The sequence below is a fragment of the Hypomesus nipponensis genome, chromosome 22 (assembly GCF_054491055.1).
Source record: "Hypomesus nipponensis isolate SF chromosome 22, ASM5449105v1, whole genome shotgun sequence".
NCBI classification, from domain to species: Eukaryota; Metazoa; Chordata; class Actinopteri; order Osmeriformes; family Osmeridae; genus Hypomesus; species Hypomesus nipponensis.
This window is the reverse complement of record NC_140382.1, coordinates 3267053-3277291: the sequence shown is the minus strand read 5'-3', so window position 1 is coordinate 3277291 and position 10239 is coordinate 3267053. Positions and strand designations below refer to the sequence as shown.

General features: G+C 41.6%; 1 protein-coding gene across 3 annotated transcripts; it reads right to left on the bottom strand.

The window, feature by feature from the left end:
* Positions 1-817: 817 nt before the first annotated feature.
* LOC146236000 (putative RNA-directed DNA polymerase from transposon BS) lies at positions 818-6641 on the bottom strand. 3 transcript variants are annotated; one of them, XM_084687513.1, is made up of 3 exons: positions 6506-6641; positions 4816-5881; positions 3612-4316 (listed from the first exon to the last, which is right to left on the bottom strand). In XM_084687513.1, the coding sequence occupies exons 1-3, from the start codon at positions 6524-6526 to the stop codon at positions 4225-4227; spliced, it is 1179 nt and encodes a 392-aa protein (XP_084543639.1). In that variant the 5' UTR covers positions 6527-6641; the 3' UTR covers positions 3612-4224. The 3 variants fall into 3 exon arrangements, with proteins under 3 accessions (XP_084543640.1, XP_084543638.1, XP_084543639.1); XM_084687514.1 differs by lacking the exon at positions 6506-6641 and having other exon boundaries at positions 818-5124; positions 5277-6311; XM_084687512.1 differs by lacking the exon at positions 6506-6641 and having other exon boundaries at positions 3608-4316; positions 4816-6300.
* Positions 6642-10239: the final 3598 nt, after the last annotated feature.

Genomic DNA, 10239 nt, shown 5'->3' with positions numbered 1-10239 from the left:
GAGGTACAGCTCCGCTGTGAAAAGAAAAGCAAAACAACCACACAGCAACCAAACAAAGCACACCACTGCAACCCAAATAATAACCCAGTTAACTAAATATACAAATCCACCCTGTACCTCACTTTCAAGCCTGTGACACATACTTTCACCGATTCCTACAATTTTGGTATCAAAACGTTCAGCTCCTTCAGGAGATGATGGCTATGACTTTTGGTATTTCTCACTTTTATACGTTTTATACAATTAAGGTTTTTGTGCAAATTATTCTTGCAAGAAATGATCCGCTGGTTAGATGTAGTATGATATTATTTACGTATAAAAAACTCACCAGGGACAACGACAACATCGGCTACACTGCACTATGGATTATTATTTTGATGTCATCTTAAATTAATTGTCTGAACAGGACTGGGTGTGCAGGCACGCATTAAAAGTTTCTCCTCCGTCTTGAACCTGAAATCTAAATTCTATTTTAAAATGTTGCCAGTCTGTTGCCAATGACCAGCGGTTGCTACGTTTTTCCAGCAAGTTCAAGTCATTCCAGTGTTGTCCTTTTACCTTCAAATTCGTTCAACCCAGACTTGAGCAACTGGTTTTCTGCTAAATTTTCACATTTTCCTGCAGCTCATCTTTCTCAAATGTTCCCCTTTTTGTTTTGCATTTTTCTTCTTCTTTTCTTCCGTTTTCTGCCTTCATCTTGCTCCAGGTCCTTTCAAAAAAACATTTCACAGCAGTATCTTCCAACTGCCAGTACTTTAGCATTTTTTCCCTCTTTTATGTACTTTTCTGCCTTCATCTTGCAGCAGGTCCTATTTTTTTGCTAAATGTTCACATTTTTATGCATTGTTTCTCTTCCTTCTGATTTTTTTCACTTTGTTTAGCATTTTTCTTCTCTTTTCTGTCGTTTTATGCCTTTGTCCGGCTCTAGCCCCTATTTAAAATACCTTTCGGTGGCTTTGAAGCTTCAGCTTATAACTTTCTGAAAATGTTCACAATTTTTAGCTTTTTTAGCATGGTCAGCTATCCCCATTCAGGTTTTCAGCATTCTCACTGCTGTTTCGCAGGAACAGCCTTTTCTAGTTCCATATTCTTAGTTCTTCCGCCGTTTTTTGGCCTTTAACTAGTCCTGCATACTTTCACCGATTCCTACAATTTTGGTATCAAAATGTTCAGCTCCTTCAGGAGAGGATGGCTATGACTATTATGACTATTTCTCACCTTTATACTTTTTAGACAATTAAGGTTTTTGTGCAAATTATTCTCCCATTAAAAGTAATGGTAAATCCTTTCAAATCATTAAAAAGCTTCCTCCTCTTTCAAACTTAACCAGTTCAGCATACTTTCAGCTAGAGACACCATTCTAACTTTAAAATGTTCACAAGACATTCAGCTATTCCCAAATGATTCAGCTTTTTCAAATATTCAGCCGATTTTCAATCGTGACAGGTTTAAATAGGCTACATGAAACATTTAGCTCCTTCTTGGTTGAGCAGCCAGCAGAGTGGCACACTCTTCTGGCTGCTCTTTTTCTGATATTCAACTAAATTGTAAAACAAATTCCTCTGACGTTCATATAGTTTAACTTACAGAAACAAATTATACCTTAAAATGTAGGAAAACTTACTAAAGAGCTCACATTTACAGATTTTCAGCTTTGAGCCTTGAAGCGAGAGCAGCCTTTCAAATTCTCTCACTAACTTCAATGGAGAGGTGGGTAAAATTCGTCAGAGAATTTCGAAAATAGACGTGTTTTTAAACTGCCGGTAGAGTCGTATTTCTGACCGCACAGACATGTAAAGGACATGTCTGGTTTCGGGAGAGTCTTGGGTCTCGGAAAATATCCGAATTTTTTGGATTGGACGTATAGTTTTGCGTCTAGGTTAACTTGTTTGAGGTGTGGAATCCAGCTAAATTCGTGATTCTCTGCCCAGCTCGTTAGCGAGTACAGCTGCTCCACTGCCGTGGCAACCAAACAAACACACCAGGAAACCAAAAGGAACACGTTTTCAAGACTGCAGGTAGAGTCTATTTCTGACTGTACAGACATATAAAGAATATCTCTGGTTTCGGCAGTCTTGGGTCTCGGAAAATATCCAATTTTTTGGGGTTGGACGTACAGTTTTGCTTCTAGGTTAACTTGTTTGAGGTGTGGATTCTAGCTAAATGTGTCATTCTCTCTGCCCAGCTCGTTAGCGAGTACAACTGCTCCATTGCAGTGGCAACCAAACAGACACGCACCATGAAAGCAGAATTGGGTAACGTTTTGGAAACTGCAAAAAGAGTTGTATTTCTGACCGCACAGACACATAAAGGATATCAATGGTTTCGGCAGAGTCTTGGGTCTCGGAAAATATCAGTTTTTTGGGGATTGGACGTTAGTTTTGCGTCTAGTTTAACTTGTTTGAGGTATGGATGCTAGGCAAATTTCTGTTATTCTCGACGAACCAATAAAGTTCATCATTCATCAAACCCGATTACTATCAATTGTCGGTTCATGCCAATAATACAATTACTCCGTTTACATGTGTAATTAGTTGTGCGATTACTCAATAAACACGTCTACATGATTCTTTTTTATTAATCGTTGTATGCTTCACGGACGAAACTTGCACCATCATCCTTCTGCAACAAAGTGTCGCCATGTCTTCTTGTATCGGCCCTGTATGTTTGAATCCTACTAAGAAAGCCGAGTAAATGCACTCAATGGTAGGCTACATCTGCTACTGCTATTACTATCTCAACTATATTTTCAGCTATTAAAACGATAATATTCTTGTTATGACTAGCTAGCCTACTTCTTCTCTGTTTAACAGTTCAGCTTTTCCCTCATTGTAGGCTATTTTAGCTCTTAGCTTTGTTAGATCATGCAGTTCTGCTTCTACACTGCCTTTTTTGTGTGACTCACACATTTTTGAAATTCATTTCAGCTTTCAGCTTGCTGGTATTTTCTCATTTCTGTATTTTCAGCAATAAAAAAAAAATATATATCAAAAAAACAAACGTTCAGCTCCTTCAGGAGATGTGTGCTGTGTTTTGGTATTTCTCCCTTTTATACTTTTATACTTTTATAAAAATGTTAAGGTTTTTGTGCAAATTATTCTCCCTTTAAAAGTAATGGTAAATCCTTTCAAATCATTGAAAAAGCCTCCTCTTTCAAACTTAACTACTTCAGCATACTTTCAGATAGACACCATTCAACCTTTAAAATGTTCACAAGGCATTCAGCTTATAACTTTCTACTAAATTTTCACTATTTTCAGCTTTTTTTTGCATGGTCAGCTATCCCCATTCAGGTTTTCAGCATTCTCACTGCTGTTTCGCAGGAACAGCCTTTTCTAGTTATTATTTCTTTATGCCCCCCTAAAACTTTGTTAATATTTGGACTACATAGACAACCTAGGTGTCAAACGTTTCGTCTTGGTAGCAATTGAGTTGCTTGTATTGGGATTTACGTTCTGTTGCACGGTTTAAGTAGAAATTACGTTTTTGTGGCGAAAAGTGAAGCTAATGGTGGCTAACTTGTTAGCCACAGTCACTGACGCTGTCAGGCCAAATAGTGTTCTAGGGCCAAATAGTGTCCTACCTGACATCAAAATGCCGCGTCCGTCGCTATGCCGACCTTAAATTCCTGACATTCCTGAGATAGCAACGCGCGCATGGAGAATACTATACGCTTTGCCTACCCGGTCGGTTAAAATCGATGCGAAATAATGTATTTTTTCGACAAAAAAGGTACCAACTAGCTCAACATAGAAGGCAGTTGTTTAATAACCTTTGTAATATTTTTATTGTTTACCAAACTAGCTAGCACTAGCTATCGAACGAGTGAAAACATATAGTATAGACAATTCGTAGAGGAGGCTAAATTGTTTTAAATAGTCCTAAATACAAAACTTGCCATGTATTAACAAAGGGGTTTGTATATAAAACTAACCTACCTCTTACCTTTCCTCTATATTTATGTGACAATCATATTTTGACCAGTTTGCTCTGTCATGCACTGTAATATTAATTTAAGTCCAAATATATGTTTGAGCACGGATTAAATTACACTTATAATGCAGCACAAAGATAGCTAATTCAAAACTATATTTGTAATTCTTTATTGTATACATATACTATGACTACATACATCAATGGAACTCAATTAGAATTGCATGCATTCTGCTGTATACGTAATGCCGTCTGCATATGGGTTTCATAAAAAGTGTTACATTTTATAAATTAAATTGGCAGTGACTGAACAAGGTAACAGAGGTTGACATAATTGCTGCATCTTGACAACTCCTGAATGGTCCTAAACACGTTTGCTACACCTGCAAAAGAGTAGGGAAAATGTAAGACAGTGTAACCAATGAGTTATATTTGTACAACATAAAAAATAAATATGTATACAAGTGTATATATTAAATTAGGAACCGATTCCAGAACTGATTTTATTTAACGATTTCAGAACTGATTTTATGAAACGATTCCAGAACAGATTTTATGAAACGATTCCAGAACTGATTTTATGAAACGATTCCAGAACTGATTTTATGAAACGATTTCATAACTGATTTTATGTAACGATTCCAGAACTGATTTTAAGAAACGATTTCATAACTGATTTTATGAAACGATTTCATAACTGATTGACAAACTATATAACATATATGATATACACAGCTATATACAAAACAACTCCACAACATACAAACCTACTCTGTGTCCTCGAAAATCTGTAAAATACTTAAAAAACAACTTTACAGCAAGAACATACAAACTCTTTGAGATTATTCACAACAGGCAGGCATGATGAATGAAAACACTTACCACACCTCCTGCAAGAAACCAGGGGCTCGAATCCCTTCCGGATGGTCCTCCTGCAGATGCAGTGCACGCTAACCTCCATAGCATACACTGGCTTGGCCGTGGGACACCGTGTGGAGCTGGAGAATGGTGTCAGGTGCCCAGCCTGAAAGCAGGAAAAGAGGTGGTGACGCATAGCGGACTGTTCATACTCCACGCATGTTGGGTCCTCACCTCTGCAGAGAGTGAGACTGTTTGCGATTGCAAACAGCCCACAATCTGAGCTGCTTCTCTGCTGCTTGACATTAGGCCACTGCAGTCGGACCTGGGGACCTGGGAAAGACAGAAGACCAGTTATTAAAGAAATGAACTCCTCGGTTTTGCTGTGACCAGAGGAGTCATAGACATTAACTGTATTTACCTTGCAGTTGATGTCACTTACCGTTACGCAGTGATTCGCACAAACATTTAAAATTTGAACAAACCCCTGGGTTGATGCAGGCACAGAGGAGAAGAAGGCGAGGGATGCTGTGGCGTAGAGGCCTCCTACATGGGGATGTTGTGCTCGGTCATCCAGGCGGTCACCGTCGCAGGTCATCCAGGCGGAGATGTCTGCGAGGCAGGCTTCAATCCTAGCTGAGATCCCCGGATCGGTCGTGGGGAACGACAGGTACAGCTGGGTGTCTTCGGCGTAGCAGTGGTAGGAGAAGCCATGGGAAGTGATGATTGGTCCGAGTGAGGTGGTGTACAGAGAGAAGAGGAGGGGTCCAAGGACAGAGCCCTGTGGGACACCGGTGGAGAGCTGGTGAGGGTCAGACAGTTTGCCTCCCCAGGAGACCTGGTAGGATCTTCCCGAGAGGTAGGATGAGATCCACTGGAGTGCAGTGCCAGTGATGCCCATCTCAGAAAGTCTGGAGAGCAGGATCTGGTGGTTAACCGTGTCAAACGCTGCAGAAAGGTCCAGCAGAATGATGACGGATGACCTCGAAGCCGCTCTGGCAGACTGGAGGGCAGTGGTGACTGAAAGGAGGGCAGTCTCTGTGGAGTGGCCGGTCTTGAAGCCCGATTGGTTGGGGTCAAGCAGGTTGTTCTGAGAGAGAAAGTTAGACAGTTGGTTAGATACAGCACGTTCAATTGTTTTAGAAAAGAAGGGTAGCAGTGATACCGGTCTGTAGTTCTGGAGGACAGCAGGGTTAAGGGAGGGTTTTTTGAGTAGAGGGGTAACTCTGGCCTGTTTGAAGGCAGAGGGGAAGGTGCCAGAGGTAAGAGAGGAGTTTAAGACATGGAGCAGAAAAGTTGTGATAGAGGGGGAGATGGTTTGAAAGAGAGGGGAGAGGACAGGATCAAGGGGGCAGGAGGTGGGGCAATGAGAGAGAATGAGGTCAGAGAGCTCTGACTCGGACAGGGGGGAGAAAGAGTTTAGACATTTAGTTGGGTCAGTCATGAGTGGTGAGGGGGTAAGAAAGGTGGGTTTAGGGAACCGACTGCTAATGTCGGAGACTTTTTCCTCAAAGAAGGAGGAGAAGTCGTCTGCTGTCAGGGTGGAGGGGGGGGGGGGGTGGGGGAGGTGGGTTAAGAAGGGTGGAGAAGGTAGAGAAAAGTTTGTGGGGGTTTGAAGCAGAGTTACTTTTGTTAAGAAAGTAGAGGGATTTAGCACCAGTTATGTGAGAAGAGAAGGATTTAAGGAGAGAGTGATACTTATCGAGGTCCAGACCGTCTTTGGACCTTGCGCCATCTCCTCTCAGCTGCGCGAAGGGTGGACCGCTCTTCACGAATAACATCCGTAAGCCACGGGCAGGAGGGAGAAGATCGCGCAGGCCTGGTTGACAGGGGACAGAGAGAGTCAAGTGATGCAGTTAAAGTGGTTAACAGGGTGTCAGTGGCAGTGTTAGTGGGGTGGGACGAGAACTCGTCAATGGGAGGGAGGTCAGGTCAGATGTCCAGGACATCACAGTCCTGGATATCCTGAGAGAAGACAAATTGATTATTAACATGATAGGCATCAACAACCTCATGTTTGAATAATAAAATGAATAATGATATAAAGCAACACAGCTAGTTTACCTGAAGACAATCCTGCTCCAACTCTGAGCACAGTGGTTCAGGCCCATCCAAACACACTGTCTCAGATGGATGGGACACAGGCTCCTGGAGTCCAATGCATGTAACCTAAAAAACATAATAATGTTAGATTATAGGGACTGGCAAAAAGGAGTAGATGCTGTCTTGTGACTGTATTCAGTCACTATAATATACCATTTTTAAAATGTATGCTGAATGCATTTTTTATGTACCTGAAGTGAGTCCCCCTCCGGCTCAGAGCTCAGCTCTTCAGGGTCATCAGAACCCACTGGCTCGGGTGGATGGGACACAGCTTCCTCTGTGGGGGTGCTAGATCGGAATACTTATGTCAATCACAGAGTAACAAAGAAATGTTATCTATCAAATGTGGTGTCATAATGATTTTTTGTATTGAGAACTGTGCTATAAGTTACACTCACTCTTCAACAGAGGCTTCACTGAGGCATAGGGTGTCCTGGTCTTCAGTTGTTGGCCGTCCAAGGTCTCCAACTGCACCAAGTTGTTGTCTCCAACATCAGTCACCCTAAAGAAGACATGCTATAATGGCAAAACTGGCTTCAAATCGCTACCTTCTCATTCTGACTACTGTTAAGTCTATTAACCGGTACATTGTTGGCCAGTCTGGATCCATTGTGCGTCCAGGTCTACCACGCTTCCTCTCGTCCTTCTTCAACACCTCCATGCCTGGGAGGACTTTGAAGCACTTGGTCCCCTTCTTGGTCCTCCTCCGGTAGGCCTCCTGTTGTTTTTCCTGGGCTTTCTCCACATTGAGTCGCACCTTGACCGTTCAAGAGAAAGGAAAGCAACTAAGCTATATATTGTCTAGTGTTTTATAACTTTGTGTCTGTGATCCATTGTTATTAAGTTAACAATTACTTAGCATCACTCAGATGAGTGATACACATTGGTGTTACAGAAACTGAGTGCACCTTAAAGCTACAGTGCACAGTTGTGTAATATGTGATGTAAGGTCATTTCTCTCACCTTGTCGAAAACCTCCTCATCATTGTTGGCCCTCGTCTGGAGGTAGTCTTCGAAGGCGCCCTCACCAGGCCCGTCAACCTCAACCTCATAAGGAAGGTCACCTGTGATCTGAAATTACATGATAATACAGAACATGCAGCAGATAATTGCGTGAAGTTAGTGTTTTTTTTCATTCTATTGCAAATATATTGCATATATAATTAATATATAAGAATAAAATATCAAAAGTTTACATACCTCGGTTGACAGCCGTGGCTCCCGACCGTACATCAGTCGGTAGGGTGAATACCTGGTGGAAGCCTGAACACTGGTGTTATGTGCAAACAAGATTACCTTCAGGTTATTCTCCCACCGTTCTTGATGCCCATCCAGAGTCTTCCCGATGGCCCTCTTCAGCATCTGGTTGGTCCTCTCATCCAGTCCGTTGGTCTGGGGATGGTAGGCGGATGTAATACGATGCTTTGCCCCCCACTTCTCGAACAAGATCTGGTTAACCTAAATAAGTACAAATGTAATCATTAGTTTGGTTTATGTGTGTACTATATCCTGAACACTTGAAAAATCTACTTGACCTTGTTCCAGAACGCTCTGCCCTGGTCTGTCAGGATGACCTCTGGTGCGCCATGGGTGTGGAAGATGTCCATCAGGGCCTGGGATGTTGCCACGGCAGTCTTGTCCAAGCAGTACATAGAACACAAGAAAATACATGGAGCTATAATATAGTTGTTATATTAAAATATGAATTTTCAAGGAGAAAATTGAGATACATGTGTCTACTAAATGCACAGATGTAACTCACCTGGATGGGAATGGCCTCCACCCACTTGGTGAAGAAATCAGTCGCTGTGAGGCAGTAGCGATTCCCATTCCTGGATGCCTTGAACGGTCCGATGAGGTCTACACCTGGCATACAGTCAAATACATGTTTTGGCGTTAAGTAATCGTAGGAAACTGTTTCATTTAAATGTGGAATTAGTAGAACTCACCAATCATGTACCAAGGGGAAACAGGCTTGATGCTTTTCAACTCCGGTTATTGTGTCAACAATAATATTGTTACAGTTTGTAATTGATATAGGTTTTTTTCTTACCCAGTCTTCCACATCCTTGACAATGCCAATCCAGTAGAAGCGCTGGTTGATCTTCCCCAACATGCGCTTTACTCCGAAATGGCCAGCGTGAACCTCGGTCAGCACTGCCTCCCTTTCCTTGTCAGACATGATGACCCTCCTTGGTGGCTGACCATCCTTGCCCCTCAAATACATGCAACCATCTAGAATATAAAACGGTTAAAGACTGAGAAAACTTGTCTTAAAAAACTTAAAATAAAGGAAAACAATTTAGTTGTTGTTAAGATTATTTATATCGTATGGTTACTTAACAAATCTCACCCTGGAGCATGAATTTATCAGACGATCTCCGGAGAGAGCGCTTGTACCCAGGAGAGGCATCCTCCTGTACTTCCCTGCTGAGAGATAATTAAAAATGTCACTGAAGGATGACATATTTAAGTAGCTACTTACAAAATGTTAAGTATTAATGAAGTATAAATGTCCGTCTATTTCTTTTGTATTTAGATCCTATATGTATGCCTTATATTATTCTGTAAGACTATCTAAATGTAACTAAACTAGTTAGTTAAATCTTGATACTTGATATAATATATACAATCGGTAGGCTATTACAAAATGTTATACTGATGTTATTCTGTAAAAACTCTAGTGTAAAGCTAGCTAGTGCTAACTTGCTAGTTTCAAAAGTCTAAGTTACTATAACTTAAACTATAAATAAACTATTTACTACTATTCTACTTTTTTTTTCATACAAACAATACACTAACTATGACTAGAACTAAATGTAAAGGAATTATTTAAGGGTTATCTGATAGTAGATCGTCTCCGGGTGGATGTCTTGATGCGTCAGCAGATAAATAACAACTCCAGCCGATGACGGTCCAAAACTGTGTGAGAGCGAGCCTGAGGTAAATTGCAATTTAGAAGCGACTACCTAGCAACCAGAGTAGCAACCAGGATAGTTTCCCGCTGCTGGCACGCGCAGCCATAGATATCTATGCGCGCAGCCATCTCAGGAATTTAAGGTCGGCGTAGCGACGGACGCGTCCTTGCTTCGGAACGGCATTGTGACGTCAGGTAGGACAATATTTGGCCCTAGGACACTATTTGGCCTGACAGCTGTCAGTGACAACGCCACTAACGTCACGAAAACTCGCGTGACTATCTCTAGCAGAACATTAGTTTAGCAGCTAGTTTACTTCTGGGAGATGGCAATTGCATTGGCTAGGCTAACTGCTTTACTGCAAGGCAGCTGCAGAAACGCCACAAGCAAAGAGGCCTGGGTGATAACTATTTGCTCATTTTACTTC

Excerpts from the sequence above, each read along its gene's own strand:
- LOC146236000 (XM_084687512.1), bottom strand. The coding sequence starts at position 6,235 with ATGACTGACCCAACTAAATGTCTAAACTCTTTCTCCCCCCTGTCCGAG. Across the intron at positions 4,317-4,815 it reads GGTTTCTTGCAGGAGGTGTG|GTGTAGCAAACGTGTTTAGG; the intron begins GTAAGTGTTTTC and ends ACTCTTTTGCAG.